The sequence below is a fragment of the Carassius auratus genome, chromosome 16, assembly GCF_003368295.1.
Source record: "Carassius auratus strain Wakin chromosome 16, ASM336829v1, whole genome shotgun sequence".
In the NCBI taxonomy this organism is placed as follows: Eukaryota; Metazoa; Chordata; class Actinopteri; order Cypriniformes; family Cyprinidae; genus Carassius; species Carassius auratus.
This window is the reverse complement of record NC_039258.1, coordinates 13,470,371-13,490,611: the sequence shown is the minus strand read 5'-3', so window position 1 is coordinate 13,490,611 and position 20,241 is coordinate 13,470,371. Positions and strand designations below refer to the sequence as shown.

Genomic DNA, 20,241 nt, shown 5'->3' with positions numbered 1-20,241 from the left:
AATGAACTTCGCTGTGACTGTGAAAAAGCATTTTTAAGCTGGTAAAACCTGCAAGGCAACCATCTCCAGTCTTCTAGCGTGGACTGACCGTTAGCTGAAGGACATCATAAAGCATCATCAGCTTATGCTTGGAAATTGATACTTTTAACATGTATATGAGATGGGAGCGTTTTTGTCCTAGAATTGAACTAGATCATTTAAATGTATTATACATGTAGTGCATTAGCTAATAGCCAAAAGTTATTCACAGTGGTTGTTTACTTCATAAATATGGTAATTAGAGAGCAGTGCCAAGTACAGACCTGCTTAAATAAGATAACAGTGCTGTGTCCACATATATTATTGATGCAAACAGTGAATTTCACCCTAAATTAATTACTAATTTAAAAACTTTAAATATTTCTCCAAATTAAAATTGAGAGGTAACCTGAACCTAAGCTAATTCAATTCCTTTAAGTGCATCTACTGCACATTAATTATTTAAAAATCAAGTAGATAGATTTTTCTGAGGTGTATTTATCATTGTCTGTCCGATATACCCTCAAGCAAGAAAACAAATTAGCAAGACAGAATTTGGTTGAAACTAACGCTGCAGAGATTTATAATTGTATATAAATGTATTGCTCTATGACATGAAACCCACTCGGCACATTTTACGAGCATAATGTTAAGAAAAGATAATGTTTTTTGAAAACAAGCAGTTCCATTGCAAATTGAGTGGATGATCAGAACAGATCAGAATGCAAGATTGCAATGTATTGTGGATTTATTATATATATATATATTTATTTATTTATTTATTAAAACCCTGTTTCTTCAAGCATTTATGTGCTGCTTTTTGTATATATATATATATATATATATATATATATATATATATATATATATATTAATACCTGACCTATGTGTAACTAGGGTTAAGATGGCCTTAAACTGGGGTTAAAAAGACTATTATATCATATCCAACTTCATCTGCATGTACATTAAATGGTTTAATACAAGTTAAAGTGTTAGTTTACCCAAAAATTAAGCCTATAGAAACGCAAAGATTTCGGTCTCTCCAATGAAAGTGCTGGTTCTGGTTCATAAAAACATTGTTAAAATAATAATCCAAATGAATCAAGCTGTGTAAAAAAAGTATGTTGAGGAGTGACACAATCACTTTACACAATGAGCCGATTTAATATAGGCTTTTATTCACATATAAATATTGATCAATGCATACACAGAGCATATCAAACATGGTAAACAGAAGCTCAAATGTGCTTGACGTGCAAGAACAATCTTCACTGGTTCTTGTGCGTCTAAGCTTCCATTTATATTTAACATGCTCTATTTATGTGCACTGATTAGTGTTTATATGTGAATGCATTACTGTTTTGGAGAATTGGGCTTTTAATATATGGACGGAACTGATCTCATGACAAAAACTTACCTGTGAGAATTTTTCCGCAACACGCGAAATACCTATCAATAAGTACACATCACTGCAGTTTCCAGCACAAATGAACACTAGAGGCAGTAAAACAGTGAGCACTTGAAATCGTTTTCTTACGCTGTTATGATTACAGCTCCGTGTTTTGCTTTCGGACATCACAAGCTTGCCTGGTAGCACAGCCAGCACAGAATTGGACTTAGTATGCAGAATCCTTAGGTACGAATCTTGTGAAAACACAACGAAAGAGGTCAAAGATGAAAGGATACTTGCAATTGCATTTTTGTCACATTCACTTTTGTTCGTAGAGGTGCTTCTCAATAAATTAGAATGTCGTGGAAAAGTTTATTTCAGTAATGCAACTCAAATTGTGAAACTCGTGTATTAAATAAATTCAATGCACACAGACTGAAGTAGTTTAAGTCTTTGGTTATTTTAATTGTGATGATTTTGGCTCACATTAATAAAACTCTAGCTGATAAACTTTATGTGCATACATCAACCACATATTCTATCAAAGTATACTTTGAAAGGCCATGCATTCGGCTTTGAATATTGTATATTATATAATATTTTGAAAAGCACTGTGTATATAAATTACACTTGAGGAAAGTGGAAATAATTTTTTGAAGTAACTAAAAATGTTGCTTGAGCATATCTTAAATCGCAGCTGGAATACTCTTAAAACTTTATTCAAAGGGCCTCCGGAGTGGAAAGCTCATCATTCAGTTATGCATTGTTTTCAATAATTCGTCTCTGCTTTGCCAAGAACCTAATATTGCTGTAGCTTTGCCTCCCGAGTTTGGCTCGGCAACTTCAAAGGGATTCCTTCTCATTTCAGCAGAAGGAAGAAGAGGGGGGTCCTGCCCCCACAGGCAGCCACAATAGGCCTGTATCAATCTGAGGGTGAGGCCTGTGCTCGAGGAAGCTCTCAACAGAGGCCTACGCCTCAGCTGGCGACATGAATGGATCAAATATGAGGGTCGCACTAAGAGACTCAACCGGGGGCCCATGCGGTGCTGGATGAGGAGCCCATGTCCATTAACTCACCTAGTAGGCAGCGCCAGTTTCTGCAGCACGTGAAGAACCCCAACAGGAGCTGCCAACCGCACTCATCTGTACGGGAAGAAGATGAAATGTACCTTAGGAAACATGCTCACAGACGACACACTTTCGTACAATGTCAACCAGAAGCAGCGTGAAACCTATTTAGTCACTTTAACGCACTCCACGAGCTCGGCTCTATCATAACAGGCTGAAAATAGCATGAATGGTAACCCGTACGACACTCGAGTACTTTGCCGCTGATTTGACGTGTCTGTTTTTAGAATTAGCGGCTCTCCGCACTTCAGCGTGACAGAGCCCATTACAATGTCATCTCGATGGCGTCTCACAGATGAGATGCTTCATCTGAGTGAATGAGGGTCAGTGAAAGCCCCCTCTGATGAACAGCACAGGACAGACACTTCATCTATTTAAGAGCTCTCTGTGAATCCTGCTCCTCATGCTGGCAGATGTACAACACACGCTGTGAAATTGGGAAGGCCGTTTGTAACTTTTTCCTTCGTAACTCACGTACTGCTACAAATCTACCTGCCATCTTTTGAAAGTAAAAATATATACTGTGTGTGAAAAAGGTGACTAATAACAGTCATCAGGAAAATCACTAGTCTATAAAACTTTGTTAAATACAAGAACGTACACACACAGCCAAGTTTGGAATCATGAATAAATAATGAAAGTTACAACATTTATAATGTTAAAAAAATTATATTTTAAATAAAAGCTGTTTTTGTACGTTCTATTATCAAAGACTGCTGAAAAACTGTACAACAAAATTATTCCACAAAAATATAAAGCAGCACAACTCTTTTCAATAATAAGAAAACAATAAATGTATAAATAAGAAAAACTCCCTCTGGGTAATTTTGGGAAGTCTAATTAATTTTAACATTTACTTTTGCGATTTGTTTAGAATATATATATATATATATATATATATATATATATATATATTTTATTATTTTTTTTAATATATATTTTTTTATAACATAGATTTATGAAATACACACCTGAAGCAATGCTATCACTCAATATACAAATAAATTAAATAATAAAAAAAAAAAACAGGTCAGGGATACACAGTGTAGGGATGAATTAATAAATAAACAGAGTCATCACTCAGTACCACTCCAATAAACTCCTGTGGAGAATTTCACCCATTGAATGTCCATTAAAACGAAAAGTTAAGAAATAGATAATGAAAGAAATCCATATGAATGGAGTAGTTTATCAAAAATGTTAACTGGAGTTCAACTGTAGCTTGATGTGAGAACAAAATGGTTCTTGCTTGTCAATCAAGTTCGAGCTTCAGTTTGAGTTTACCATATTTGATGTGCTCAATGTATGAAAGTTTTTTTGTGAATAAAAGCATAGACTAAATTTGTTCATTATAAAAAATTGATCATGTTTCTTCTGAAATCTTGGATATAAATGCTTGATTTATATTAATTACTTTTACTATGTCATTATGAGGTTTTTGGAGCGTAAAAGTTTTGGTTGCACGGACTTTCTTTGGAGGGACAGAAATCAAAAAATATCTTCACTGTTTTGAAGATGAACGAAAATGTTTGGTGTGACTAAGTTAATCTTGCCAAAATGTATATTTTTGGTGGGAACTAAGTCTTAAATTTATCAATTTAAAATCACAGTTCAGTTAAATAATCAGGGTGCTTTTCTGCATTTTGCGTGTAAATGAATGTGTTCAGCTGAGGCTGCTGTTCCAATTTAAATCCTAACAATTTTATACAAGATAAGAACGGCTCTGATTTCATGTTATATAATGTCATATTTAATAAATGAAAATGTAGTTCTCTTAAAAAGCTTAAACTACTTTTTCTAGAGTAGCTTGACTTGTTTGTGGAATATGACCAAATGGCATTTTGGTTGTTTTAAAGGGGTCATATGATGCGATTTCAAGTTTGTTTTTCTCTATTGAGCTCTCGGTGCATAATGAAGATCTGTAAAGTTGCAAAGACTAAAAGTCTCAATCCAAAGAGATAAAAAAAAAAGACAAAAAGTTAAGTGTCAACCACGCCTTCCTAAAATGCCTTGTTCTAACACGCCCCCACATCTACGTCACGATGTGGGAAAATTTGCATAACACTGTCCAAATGTTCACGCAAAGAAAGGCGGCGTAACTTTTACTGTTGCCACTGCCTCCATGTTAAGGAGACGCAGTGTGTTTAGTTGTGAAAGAGAAGCTACTTTGTTTGGCCATCCAAAATAGGACACAACTAGAAATCAGTGGTTAAGTTGTATTTACAACACTGTCCCAGAACCTAAATATTCAGACGTGTACAATGCATTTTATGGAGCATGAGGACAGTTTCCTGTGAGAGTAGCCTACAATGTGTCTGTGTTCAAAAGTTGTTCTATAAAGTGAGGCAGCTCCCACTTTGCAAGGACTTTCTGGCGCTTCTTGACTCAAAGCCTATAAGTACGTTTTTTATATTTAAAGAATTTGCCACTGTTGAGTCAATGTGAGTTTTGAGCAGTGTAAGCACTTGTTTGTCGTTTCTCCGTTCACAAATACAGACATTGTTTTATGTCTATGCAGCGCGATATGCAATGTAACGTGTAAAAAGACAGTATAAGTCATTATTATCCATGATTATGTCCCCATTGAATGCAATAAATGCCTAGTTTGTAATGGGCGGGAAAGACGGAATCACAGTATGGTAAGGGGTGTAACATTTCCGTCACATGCTTTAGGTATTCAGCCAATTACAACGCACTGGATAGCTGGCCAATCAATGCACAACTTTTCTTTTCAGACCGATAAGCTTTGTAAAAATCGATGCATTTCAAAAAGGCAGGACATAGAGGAGCAACAATAATGTACATTATATAGAAAAGTTTTTTTTTTTTTTCATAAACTGCATAAACACATTTCATAACACCAAATACACAAAATAATGTTCTTTTTAGCATTGTTGTAAGACCTCTTTAAATGAAAACTATTTCTAAATATTTACCAACTAATATTAAAAGTATAAGGGGAAAAATGTATCAGTTCATTGGCAGATATAGGAAAAAGGTCATTTTAAAAACTGTATGCAGGCAACAAGCTGCAATGAAGTTACTATACAGAAGCACACAGAGCTGAAACAGAACTATCATGTTCAGACACTACGCCAAAGTCCAGAACAGACTGGGATCAACTGACACTTCAGAAGTTTGTCTTATTCTGTGTTTATGTCTCACACTCTTTCATACTGAGCCACATCTAAGCAAGGAGTCCACAGATTGTGACGGCACATTCAGAAAATGCTCCCTTTACTTCCAACACAACCGGGCAAAACACACCAGGTTGACAGCTTTTTCACAAAAGCACGGTCTGAAAAACGAATGCTATCTGGAAAAACTCCTGTGACACTAAGGGACAAATCTTCCGATTCATTTTTCTAGATTTCAAAGACAATCTTGATAAAGAAATAGGGTTATACCCCTGAGTATGAGGAGGGGTCTGTAATAAGAAGGGTGGTGGGATCTTCACGTTTCTGAAGACTCTGATGTCTTGTGCGAGAACACACACGCTTGTGCTCTTTATCTCTGATGTCATCACCCCAGCCCGCCTGCCCACCTTAATATGCACCCGTTACTAGGCAACAGAGTTATGTACCCGGCTGAACAAGTCATTTTATCCTTAGTTCATTTCCTTCCTCCCCAGTACGCAAGGCACTACCTATTCACCCATTTAAAATGGACGTATCCAAATTTATGCTAAAAAAAATCACATGGTTCGCAAACATACTGTTGGTAAGTGACAGATGCAGCTCTTCCAAGGGGCTTGACAGAGGGATAAGTATAAGTGTATATTTATTTGAACAATATTACAAAAGAATCATTCATTCAGTCATGAATTTACTTATACATGTGGCAATACATTTAGAGTCTTACTTACATTAACACCTGTGGCCGGATAAAAAAAAAAAAAAAAACATTCTTAAAAAAAAAGTCTTAACTGCCATTTTCTTCCTATTTTATAACTTAATTGTTTTTTATTTTATTGGGTTATTACAAATTGTTATATTTAAGCAATACAACAACACTAGTTACACACTAACAACTAATGATGTGCAGTGGTGTAATGTAAAAAAGTAAAAATTCTTTGTTACAATACTTAAGTATGCTTTTAGAGTATCTGTACTTTACTTGAGTTTTTATATTTCAGCCAACTTTTACTCCACTATTAGAATTTATTAAGATTAACCCCTTGAGATGTATCATCTCGTTTTCGAGGTGGTCCTTACAATGAAACACAATTACAACTTAAAGAGCATAACAAGATTACAATTAACAACTACATTTCCTAATTAAAATGTATACTTTTACTCCGATACATTTGCCCTAAAGATATTCATTACTTACTACATAATAGTCGAAGAACAAAGACTGCAGGGAAGCAGGTTTGACGGATCAGTGGTCTGGTGTTTGCAAGTTAAGTCTCATAAAAACACATTTGCTCACGTGCAAACAAGTGCACCACTTGTTAACCACAACCACGGATGATTTCATTTTCCATTCAAGTTGAGTCTGGGGTGTGCAATATTCAGCATTGTCTGTGATAATATGGTAAGTGTTGTTCTAATAATGTCCAATCTGACTTTATCAAGTAGGTTATATCGCCAAATCATACACAGAGTGCACACACATTGATTTATTCGTCTATTAAAACTCAAAATTCCTGGCATTCTAAATTGTAGATGGCAAAAGTGCTTCTGTATGCTTTTTATATTTATATAATGTAATGTAGGCTTAGTTAACAATCTATATCACACAAATAGTACCGTTTTTCTGCAGATGCATGAAAACATTAAATAATAATTTTACACAAGTTCAATAAAGAAATAAATTACTTTTATACCTAATATTGCTTGTTTTTGATCAGTTTCGCTAATGAAAATAGTTTTGCGTCTCTTTGCAACGGTGTTCACTTATTTTTATTTTTTTCTACGTATGTGTTTTGTATTGTACTATGGATCCCTCTGGGTCTGAAAATAAAGTTTATTATTGAATGAATAATCTTTTTGAATGAATCGTTTGAATTACAATGACTCACTCTATTGACTCACTTTAACATTCACTTCCTGTCACTTACTGGTGGTTTTAATTTCACATTTCGACAATTTTTTTTCATGTTTAAAATGATTTCAAATATCATTATGCAATGTTTTATGTTAAAAACATAAATTCTATATTCTAAAATGTATAAATCGCTTTGGATAAAAGCGTGTGCTAAATGACTAAATGCAAATGTAAATATCACTTATTTACATTACAAGGTTTTAGAATACTTTTTGCCATATAAATGCACCAAAACAGCTGCGCCAAATTGCTCAGTCTGGGTCTCTGAATAAGATTAAGGTGCTTTTTCCTCCTCAAGTATGAGCTCCATATCATCCTATAATAATATATATTATTATACATACAGATTCAATAAACTGTAGCATTAAAAAATTTAATGACATGACAAACAAGAGTTAACTTGTTTTCAAATTAAATTCAGCAGCAGATTAAAATATATATTTCTTTATCTTTTCTTTTGTAATTGTGTTTATGATTCTGTATTATTACTGTGGTATGCAACTGTAAGGCTCTAGAACCCTAACGCTTTGAATAAAGCTTGTTTTGAAAAATTACTCTTAATGTTCCTTCTTTATACCACAAATGTTTTCCTCCTCTAGCCACAATTTATACCATTATCTTAAAGGCTTTATCATGTTGAATTATGATATATATATATATATATATATATATATATATATATATATATATATATATATATATATATAGTATAGACCAGCTGGAAACAAAGCACAAAGCTTTGTTCTGAGAAAATCTCTTCCTCCTGCCAGCAATTAATTTGAGAGAAGTCACATGACTCACAAACAAGCTCTCCCTGGAAAGCCCTCAAATGTCCACCAGATAGCGGATGAGGAGAATGTTTTGGAACAGCCACCTAGAAGGAGCTACTTTAAATAGCTGCTGAAATTGTTTCTCAGCAGCTGATAGACTCACAGCCCCTCTGCGCAATTCAATGTGCTCAACATGCCTGGAGCAGTCTGACTCAATGCAAGACGTAATGTTGGCCTTCCTCGGAGTTGGACACAGAATCTTGCAGCTCAGATACAAAGGGTTGCAGTGTGACATGAACAATGAAAATTGACAAGATATATTGAGAGAAAGACCTTGAAAGAGTAATCGAGACAAGGACAGAGGAAAATATAAGAAGATGGTGCGATGGAGGGTTGAATCACATGCTATATGTGTGAGATCTAAACTCTACTGATGGCTTCAATCACACTTCAGATTTTTAATGCTGTCATCAGATGCAGGCAACAGTCTTAATTAACTTGGCAATTTAAAAAAGTGCAAGTTAAGCTCAATTGACAACAACTGCAGCATAAATGATTATTTCCACAATAATTAATTTCCTATTATCCCTCTAAGTTACAGCAAAGCACTTACAATGTAAATTAATGGGGCCAATTTGTAAACATTGAATTACTTTTTCAAAAGGTAAGCACAATACATGTACATTTGAATGTTAACATGATTTTAATGTGAAAAAAATCACTTACTACCCTTCCTCTGTAAGGTTATATCCTATTTAACATTTTAGTTGCCATGAAAACACATCACCAACCCTAAAATGATAGTAAAAAATAATAATTTAATCAGCTTTACAGCTAAAATAACAAAATGCATCCTTTCACCTCCAATATATACATTTTAATCACAATTAATCGTATATTTTAATCACAATTAATCAAAGAAACTCAAGCTATTATTCGTAGCTTGAGCTTGCACATGGATCCACACGTCTCATGTCTCGTCAGCCCCATCACAACAACAGACTTTCAAATTAATAATAATAAAACACTGTGTTAATGCAGGATAAAATAATCGTCACATCTATCTATCTATCTATCTATCTATCTATCTATCTATCTATCTATCTATCTATCTATCTATCTATCTATCTATCTATCTATCTATCTATATATATATACACATATATATACACACACAAGCACACATTCACTTTTTATATTTTTTTATTCTTAATATTCTAATAACTATGTTTCTTGTTTCTAAAATAGACGATTTTGATGGTGTCTCTTATAAATGCATTACTACAGTAGAAAAAAAAGCAAACCAAAAGTCTGCACCATAGACAAATCAGATGTTTCACATTTTCTTAAAATTTGTATTTCTATATTCTGCTTTGGTGTACCAGTGGGAAATATTAATTAATGATTTCCACACATTCCAGCAATAATCCAATGAGATTTTTGTATGAACACAAAGTCCTACAACAGATGGTATAACCTCCACAGAACTCTGATATCAACCTCATTGAGTCAGTGTGGGATAACGAGAAGAGACAGAAGCAACTGAGGTGGTCTAAATCCAAAGAACAACTGTAGCAAGATCTCCAATAACAATCTACCTGCTCTAACTAGCTTGAAAACTGCAAAAGTGTTTCTAGGTGAACCTAACAAGCCTGCCACTCAACTCACACACAACACGCCCACAACTCTTTGCTAAAAGACATACAGTCACCGAGAAACACACTTTAACATGAACTTGTCATTTCCAACACTGAACTTAGCATGAACCTTCTGACAGAGAAAGATTTTTAACATTGATAAGAAAACATCAGGAAAAACAAACGTTTTCTCTTCAACTCCCTCCAACGAACCTAAACAAGCTCTGTTGTGCATTTAATATGCAAGCAGTTTCCTAGTTTCCCCACTTCAAAGGCTGACATGGAACAGTACACCCAAGTCCTTGTAATTACCAACTGAATTAACATGCCTATTAGCATATTAGTATAACAGATTCTCAGATGGGGTCTTAAGGGAGACTCCAATGTTCCTTACACTCATGCACACAAGTGCACGACCCGCCATTCTGTTAAGAGGACAGGATGAGAGGATGTGGAGATGAACCCAATCAATCCACAACCAACAAATCACGTCACACACAAAAAAAAACAGACACACTTTCATCGGTGGCTGCATAATCATGAACAGATGAGCTGTAATACAATTATGCACATCGTCTTCAGATAAAACCTCTCTTCAGACCTGACGGGGAGAAAACATAATGGTGACTATGAGCAGCTAAACAGTTTGAGGCAGTTTGAATAATGCGTGGGTAAGCAGAATGGGTATCATCTGCTAAAAGCGCATTCTGAATGTATGGCTGTGCTGTGAGACAGGAAGCAAACGTTGCTTGAAACAGTTTGAAAGAAAAAAGCATGCTGAATATAAATCAAACTATGTTTTCTTCAGGTTTGTAAATGTGCACAGGGTTTTTCCACCTCTGCCAAATGTTGTGCCGCCTGTGGTTTTCGACAAAACTCATGCAGTCAGTGAAAGCATCACTGAACAGCGTCCATTAGAGCTTTTAGTTCATATTTGAAAAAATTCAAGTTTACTTGATATCTCTTTACACAGACTCATCATTTCTATTAATTTTCCACTGATTTACATGATCTGTTGAGCTCCTGTTATGTATATGTTCACCTATACTACAAAAGGGCTTTTAGCTGGTATGTTGTATTAAATTTAATTTGTTTTTATAAAATGTAACTTTATCATTGTCTTTTTTTTTAAATCATATAATTATTACAACACCTAAAATATGTAAAAAGTGTTTGTTTCAGCAAGTTAAAGCATGGGTACATTATTTGCACATGATTTTGACACAGGAGAACCCTGGTGCAGGTTCAGTATTCCCTTAAAAATGTACTGTGGTAAAGCTACTATACTGTGTACTTCACTATGCACTGTGATACTGAATGATTTCTAAATTCATGCACCATATTACTTTCCCTACAAGGTAATCCAAGGTACTTCAAAGAAAACAGTCTGTCATGGTACTTTTCTCGTATATTCTCTAGCATTTTCCAATACACTTACATTAATTTATCTAGAAGAACATAAGCTGAGAACAAGTGTCAAAGTACAAGTTCCAAAATTGCTCAGAAAAATACAAGCCATAACAGAGTTGCATTTGCTACAGTGTTTTTGTGCTGACTAAACATGGATTGGTTCAGCACAAAGAGTTCAACAATCTTGCACTTATTTTTTCCAAACCTTTCCTTTCACAGCCTCTCTTTCTTTCTGACATCAGAAATTATTATGTGGACTACAGAGGAGAACTGTAGAAGAAACCATGATGACTCAGAGCCTACATTAAATTACATAGCAAGTTGTTTATTTTCTTCAGTCAGACCACCCAGGTATACCCTCAACCCTCAGGTCTAACAACCCAGCAGGTGAGGTGAGTGCAAGAGAGAGAGAGAGAGAGAGAGAGAGAATCACTCTTACAACACTTCAGAATCAGACACTGCATGTGCAATTTATGACTTGGATAAGTATTCATCACTTAGATAAGTATTAGCTGTACTGAAAAAGTCAAACATTTAAAAATATCATTAGCACAAATGGTATGGGAAGAGTTTTAGGTTTGAATTACCATTAGTTGTAAAAGAGCATTAAATACTCTAACATTGAGGTCTGTATCTCTGATGGGTTCTATTAGCTTCATGACATTTAATAAACTTGACGTGACATTTCTAGACCTGCTGATGTCTGAGACTGAATGCTGTGCTTGAACAGAAACACGGCGAATAGCAAAGCTTAATGTGATTTCAGTGTTAACCAGCATGTTTTAAGATCCTAGCGAAACCTTGTAGAAAATGGCAGAAATGCAAGTAAGAAGCTTTTGAGAAGCAAGTTGACCTCGCTTGAAAAAAAAATATTTTCAGTCCTGAGCTAACATCTTTCAAACTAAACAGGTTTTGCTTGCTTGCAGAGATTAAATTTTTAAATGTGAACATGTTTGAATGGTCAATTTTGACTCGAAGCAAGCTAATTTTGATGAGTTTTTGAACCTATTGCAATCTATTGGCCTTAACTCTTGTTCATTAGCTTTCTCTAACATTACCCATTCATGTAATATGCTGATCACTCATAGTCTCCGCTGACTCATAAACAGCATGCACTGAACTCTGGTCATTTAGAACATACTGTTCCCATTCTGAACCAATGTTTTGTGTGGCCTGGGCATGAAATGGAGCCCTCTTCCTCTTTAGCCTTTGTACTGTTCTTTGAAAACCCCTTCATCGTGTCCTGGATCTATTTCTGATATTATAGAGGCAATTAGTGAGGTCTTTGATGGCTTGATAAATTTTTTTACAGCACTGCAATTAATGAATACTAATTAAAAGGCCTTTGTTGATGGCCAGGGTGAGAGATGGATGAGTGAGCTTGATTTTTCTTGCTTTAATTGAAAGCCTTTGTCACTTGCCCACTCGCGTGTGAATAAGTGCTCTCTGTCACTCTCAAAATAAAGGAGAACAATGTAAATTAATTTGCATAATTTGCATAAATATAAAGCTTTTTTGCATAGGTGGTGAAAGCAGTCGGATTCATAAAACAACCAACTGTCACTCACAAGTTTGTCTGATTGAATAATCCATGCTTGTACTGGTTTACGTAAAACCGGCTTCAGTTCATCACTCTTTCATCCTTTTGGATGTTCTGAAGTCATGAGAGCGCCAACCTGTCTTGCTGTATGGTGTGGGAAGCGGAAGGAAAGAGTGATGATTAAAAGGATGTGTGTAGAATGTGTCATTCATTTGGAGACTTGTACCTCTTAATGGAACTAGCGTGTTAGAGCCTTATAAATAAGAATGCTCAGAATCTAGGTCAATACATTATCAATTTGACGAATTCAAAGAGAAACTTGTTGAGAATACTGTTTGTAAAGTTTTTAGAGGAGTAGATAAGCTTCATTTACTCAATTTTACATGTAGTCTCAGTCTAGATCAATCAGATGGCACATACACACATCATCCACATTCCTTTCACTGACTGCCAAATGCACATTGTACAAGATACCAATGTGATATTATGAGCACTTATGATGAATTTACCAAATTTTGATTTACCAAAGTTAGTGGAATCAAATCACTGGCATCAGATAAGTTTTGTTTTGAGAAGCTAAGAACTCATGCATTTGTCTTTCCAGTGTTCTCTCTGATACTTCCAACCCATAGTTTGCATACATTCAATGCAATATTTGACTTGTACTCTAATATTTTTACCACAACAAAACACTGTCACTATGGAAAAGACAACCTCAAACTCCACAAAAAAAAAGACACACCTAAACTGGCACTGAGCAAAACCTCAGGCATTGAAAACTTTTTATGCAACTGTGCAGCATGCAGCATGCCAAAACTCAAATCCCAATGCGTGAGCTGTTTCTGGAGCTGATAATTGTGTGAGATAATGCAGATCTATGCTGATAACAGGAAGCTGGAGAGCATTGTTTTTTTTTTCTTTTTTGCTGCAGACACCATGCAGAGCAGATAGTACAGATGGGATAGAGGACAGATAAAAATGGATAGAGAGGGGGAGAGATAGAGAAAGAATACAGTTTGTCTTGGCTTTGCTGGTGTGGTGGAAATGGAACATGACATTGCCAATGCTCTACCCTACATTGCCAAAGTAGGACAAGGTCAGCAAAGAACAATAATACAATTGTTGTCATCCATGGTAACACATTATTATTATACTAGATGAAGATCTAGGACTTCTCTGTAACAGCATTGGCATTATATTGATTTAGCAAGCACTTTTATCCAAAGTTTACCAGAACAGTAGAAAGTTCAGTCATAAACTCTAGTCATGAATTTGATGTAGGTAACTTGATGTCGATAGCCAGTGGTGTCTGACATGGACAGTCTTTGAATGACTGAAGACTTAACATGTTGCCATGATCTTTTGAGATTATCTGATTAGCTAACAATTGTTTTGTTCAGCATAGGAGCTTTCAATTATATTCAGACAAGTCTGATTGCCCCTATGTTGTAAACCACAGACAAAAGTGATAGGAGAAACTGAGTGATTGAATAATCTGGCCAAGTGAAGCAGTGCATTTCAAGAAGAGGAGGGGGCCCAACACTGAACCCTGAGGCACCCCGGTGGTTAGGTGATGTAACTTAGACACCCTTCACCTTCAGGAAACCTTGAATGATCTGCCTGTGGGGTAGGGCAGGTTTAACATAAACATGAAGAGCATAACAACCCCACTAGAAATATATAAAGCATAGCAGGAATTCACCAATAATTGCAAAGGAGAATTCTGTCAATCACAGAAAAGACACTCCTCCTTCCTGTTCCCAACCTCATTGATGATTCAGCACACACCTTCGTCTGTGACCAGTAATGTGGTACCTAGCCCTGATGGTTCATCTTTCGAAAACAAGTTTTGCCCATGGAGGAGTGTGCAAATGTGTGTTTGTGAGCACAGGCCGGTGGCCCGAGGCACCATACCTGGGTCAATACTCTTTCATGCTGCAGCTGGGCTGAGCTATGAGGCCATTGTTGCTACTGTCACGCTGTGAGGGGTTCCAGTCTGCAGGGGTGGCCACAGCAGAGCTAATGAGCATGCCTCCAAGTCCCAGGAGTGGGAGCTTGCAGTGCAAAAAGTGTGTGCATGTGTTTGTGTGTGAGCGAGCGTCTGCTAGCCCCACTGTCCTGCTCCTTCTTCTGCATTATTCATGCACTCAATACACACTGCCACATTCTGCTATCCTGAGAGCATTGTGTGATGTGTATCTCAGGGAATGTCTTACTACCTCCGTCCCTTCTCTGTCTCTTGCTGTCTCCTAGTTTGCCCCTTTCGTTGTCACCGACGACTCTGTGAACTGATTGAGAATGTAGAACAGCAGTCACACTTGTGTCCTTGTGGTCCAGGACTCGTCACAACAGGCAAGGCGAGAATCATAATGATGAGAATCATGTTTTTTGGGGGGGCTTTTTGCCATTTTATATGGACAGGATAGTGGAGAGACAACACGAAACGGAATCTGCAAATAATGCAGATTCAAATGTGTGCTGGCCACAGGAGAACCATAGTCCAATATGATGGAGCATGCAACCTTACTGCAAGGTCACGGCTCAGGGGAGAATCCTTTATAAAAGGGAACATATTTTTGGTCCATAAACCTGGCTCAGGCTACTTCTTCAGTGCAAGTCTATGGTATTTTTTCACTCATTTTATTGTCTTCCTCAAAAAAAAAAAAAAAAAATCTCTTCTCAACAACTGAGTTAACACTTATAGTAATAATGATGCTTCCCTTTCCATCCACTGCTAATCAGGACTTTGTGCTTAACGAAACTAATTGGCTATAATGCAGGAAGTCAGGGGAAGTCTAAATGAAAAGACTATAACTCCTACAGATTCACAAATAAGGCAGCAATATCAAAAAGCAGGAGGTTATGGAGGAACAAACAGTGTCGTTTGCCTGTGAGAAGGAAGCTAATTACTCATGCTCAATGTGGATCAGAGCAGAACAGTATTCTCTAGAGGCTAAATCATTAGGTAGAATCAGACATGACAATAAAATACCACGCATAAAGCAACACATCAGAGGGATGCCAGAAGAGAGTACATGTCTGTCTGTGTGTGTGTGTGTGTGTGTGTACGTCTGCGTGTGCAAGTGTGTAAGAAACGCCCGATGGGTGATTTATCTCCAGTAGTCTCGGAAGGCTGACAGCGGATGAGGGCAGTAATGTGACCAGGTCATTTCATTCCATTAGCACTTCGGTTACAGAGCCCGTGTGTAATTAGGACAGGGACAGCAAGTCATGAATCAAAGAGGGTGATTTAAAACACACAAACAACAGATATGCTTCAGTGCATAAAAACACACACACGTAAATCCCCAGGATTGCAACCCGCCCCCCACCCCCACCCACAGTGATGCATGTCTCATAAGTGTCTTTAGAAAATTAGTAATAAGCCTTTTAGTTGCCAATGGACTTGAGATTGACAAGCATCATTGCAAAGCCTTAGTTTGGATGGGGATAGTTTTCCCTGAGGATATTAAATACATTTGTTTTTTGCAAGTGTACTTTTTTGATTTCACTCTTGATGAGAGTTACATTAAAAAAAAAGAAAAAAAAAATACTGAATGTACAGAAATGTCTGTGATTACAATATTGTTTTTTTCCCTCTCAAATCTTCTCTGCACAGAGTTTGACCTTTGTTGAATAATGTAACTAAAGTTAATTTTCTTGTTGTGATGCCTGGTGTACTTTTATTACAGATACAGACCATTTTGTCGCTTTCTGGGAAAATCTAAATTCAAGTACAGTTTAAAGTACTGCTCTCTGATGCAGGAAAAATTATATAAATAAAGAGGGTCTAAGAAAATACCATCAGGTATGAACTTCATATATACTGAAATTTCATTTAGAAAAGTAAATAACCAGTTAATGCTTTAACTAGAGATGGACATGAGCACTCTGAAGTGCAATCAAATGATCGATCATAGCAACCCAATTATTGTGGGACTTTATTTCAATGTAATTTAAACTTCCCATTTTCAAAGAGCTTGATTGACAGGCAGTCTGACCAATCATAACTCAACAAACATATCAGACAGTAGAGTAGATTAACTTGGGTGGACTTAAACTTGAAAAATTGTGTGCATTGAAGTTTTTTCGCTGTTGAAATAAAATTCGTTATGATGTTCATTCATGTTTATCTTGTGATTTAAGTAAATATGAAAAGACTTTTGGTTCACGTGTGCGACTTGAACTGAGGCAATACAGTGATGTCATGACACATTAAAGAGCCACAAAACAGTATTCATTGCTTGACATTATATATAAAAAAAGGCAAAATTTTAAAGCTGAGACCTTGTTTATATATACAGTGACTTTCAGTTTGGGAATCAAAAACAGCTAGATGAAGCACAACTGCTGTAATGGATTGCAACAGATTGTCTCTTGAGATACAATTATATGTAGAATTTATATGTAGAACTATTTTTCCACTAATAAATGTGACTAAGATGGTGAGTGAATAAATATGAAGATGCAATACGATAGTCAAAGAAGTTCATCTAACACATTTATACACAGTCCAGTAGAGTTGGGTCAGAGTCCACCTTTGTCGAGTACGAGTCCAGTCCAAGTCCTTAAACATCAAGTCCAAGTCCGAGTCCAAAAGGGGCCGAGTTGGACTCAAGTCCGAGTTCTTAAAGGCCGAGTCCGAGTCAAGTCCAGAAAGTAATTAAATTAAAAAAGATTATAAATTGGTATTGTAAATTTTTACATTCTATTAATATTTTAACCTTTCAACCCATTAAACCAAAGGAAATATAAAAATGTATTACAAAAATACCACTGTTACATCTAGTCATTGCCATTGAACATTTTTATTTTATGTCAACAGAACGAGTTTCCTATCAAAAAAGGTTTCAAAGGTTTTATTGTATTACAAGTGCATGAAAATACAAATGAACCTGTTTTATTATTGTATCACACTATATTGTCCTCCAGTACATTGGAAACTGTGATAAAATAACTATACAGTATTGTTCAAAATAATAGCAGTACAATGTGACTAACCAGAATAATCAAGGTTTTTCGTATATTTTTTTATTGCTACGTGGCAAACAAGTTACCAGTAGGTTCAGTAGATTCTCAGAAAACAAATGAGACCCAGCATTCATGATATGCACGCTCTTAAGGCTGTGCAATTGGGCAATTAGTTGAATTAGTTGAAAGGGGTGTGTTCAAAAAAATAGCAGTGTGGCATTCAATCACTGAGGTCATCAATTTTGTGAAGAAACAGGTGTGAATCAGGTGGCCCCTATTTAAGGATGAAGCCAACACTTGTTGAACATGCATTTGAAAGCTGAGGAAAATGGGTCGTTCAAGACATTGTTCAGAAGAACAGCGTACTTTGATTAAAAAGTTGATTAGAGAGGGGAAAACCTATAAAGAGGTGCAAAAAATGATAGGCTGTTCAGCTAAAATGATCTCCAATGCCTTAAAATGGAGAGCAAAACCAGAGAGACGTGGAAGAAAACGGAAGACAACCATCAAAATGGATAGAAGAATAACCAGAATGGCAAAGGCTCAGCCAATGATCACCTCCAGGATGATCAAAGACAGTCTGGAGTTACCTGTAAGTACTGTGACAGTTAGAAGACGTCTGTGTGAAGCTAATCTATTTTCAAGAATCCCCCGCAAAGTCCCTCTGTTAAAAAAAAGGCATGTGCAGAAGAGGTTACAATTTGCCAAAGAACACATCAACTGGCCTAAAGAGAAATGGAGGAACATTTTGTGGACTGATGAGAGTAAAATTGTTCTTTTTGGGTCCAAGGGCCACAGGCAGTTTGTGAGACGACCCCCAAACTCTGAATTCAAGCCACAGTACACAGTGAAGACAGTGAAGCATGGAGGTGCAAGCATCATGATATGGGCATGTTTCTCCTACTATGGTGTTGGGCCTATTTATCGCATACCAGGGATCATGGATCAGTTTGCATATGTTAAAATACTTGAAGAGGTCATGTTGCCCTATGCTGAAGAGGACATGCCCTTGAAATGGTTGTTTCAACAAGACAATGACTCAAAACACACTAGTAAACGGGCAAAGTCTTGGTTCCAAACCAACAAAATTAATGTTATGGAGTGGCCAGCCCAATCTCCAGACCTTAATCCAATTGAGAACTTGTGGGGTGATATCAAAAATGCTGTTTCTGAAGCAAAACCAAGAAATGTGAATGAATTGTGGAATGTTGTTAAAGAATCATGGAGTGGAATAACAGCTGAGAGGTGCCACAAGTTGGTTGACTCCATGCCACACAGATGTCAAGCAGTTTTAAAAAACTGTGGTCATACAACTAAATATTAGTTTAGTGATTCACAGGATTGCTAAATCCCAGAAAAAAAAAAATGTTTGTACAAAATAGTTTTGAGTTTGTACAGTCAATGGTAGACACTGCTATTTTTTTGAACCCACCCCTTTCAACTAATTGCCCAATTGCACAGCCTTAAGAGCGTGCATATCATGAATGCTGGGTCTTGTTTGTTTTCTGACAATCTACTGAACCTACTGGTAACTTGTTTGCCACGTAGCAATAAAAAATATACTAAAAACCTTGATTATTCTGGTTAGTCACATTGTACTGCTATTATTTTGAACAATACTGTATATCTATATCTATCTATCTATCTATCTATCTATCTATCTATCTATCTATCTATCTATCTATATATATATATATATTTTTTTTTTTTTTTTTTTTTTTTGCATGTTTCTAATCTGTATATTGTAGATTATGTATAGGCCAAAGGGGTTTAAGGGAAGTTGGACAATAATTAAGACTCTAAATACTCTATGTTTAATAGGAATAAGGGATGATATATGAAATATCTGTACTGTATTTATAGTTAATGATGACACATTCACAAATTTAGCTTTTAGTAAACAGAACATGAACATGAGTAGAGCAGCAGATTATACTGAACTGCAGCACGTGCTGGTTACATCAATTCTCGTTCTTGAGTCAAGAACCGGTTGCATCGGTTTTCAGATCATCAGTACACTGAACCAAAAACCGTTTCTTTCGGACGCGTCCGATTCGAGAACCGAGCAGCTGACTATGGGAGCTGATGATACTGCACATGCGTGATTTAGCGTGAAGGCGACTGACTCACAGAGCATCTGAACCGAACTGATTCTTTTGGTGATTGATTCTGAACTGATTCTGTGCTAATGTTATGAGTGCGGGTAAACTGAGGGCTTGAATGAAGGGCAATCTGGTGAAATGTAAGTTCATTTAATAACATTACATCGCAATGGATTACGTATAGTAAGTGGATCATGGTTTCTGCACTAATGACACCTAATTTATT

The 20,241-nt window shown here is 36.2% G+C and overlaps 1 protein-coding gene across 3 annotated transcripts in view; it reads right to left on the bottom strand.

Moving 5' to 3' along the window:
- LOC113116192 (serine/threonine-protein kinase ULK4-like) overlaps positions 1-20,241 on the bottom strand; it is a 194,820-nt gene that overhangs the window by 778 nt on the left and 173,801 nt on the right. For 2 of the 3 annotated variants that reach the window (XR_003293986.1, XR_003293987.1), the window contains 2 exons: positions 2,486-2,551; positions 1,556-1,662 (listed from right to left, as the gene is read on the bottom strand). Coding sequence is in view for 1 of the 3 variants with exons in the window: in XM_026284177.1 (XP_026139962.1) it covers positions 2,486-2,551 (66 nt within the window). In the remaining 2 variants the exon portion in view is untranslated. The remainder of the gene's footprint in view (positions 1-1,555; positions 1,663-2,485; positions 2,552-20,241) is intronic. The other variant, XM_026284177.1, reaches the window with a different exon arrangement.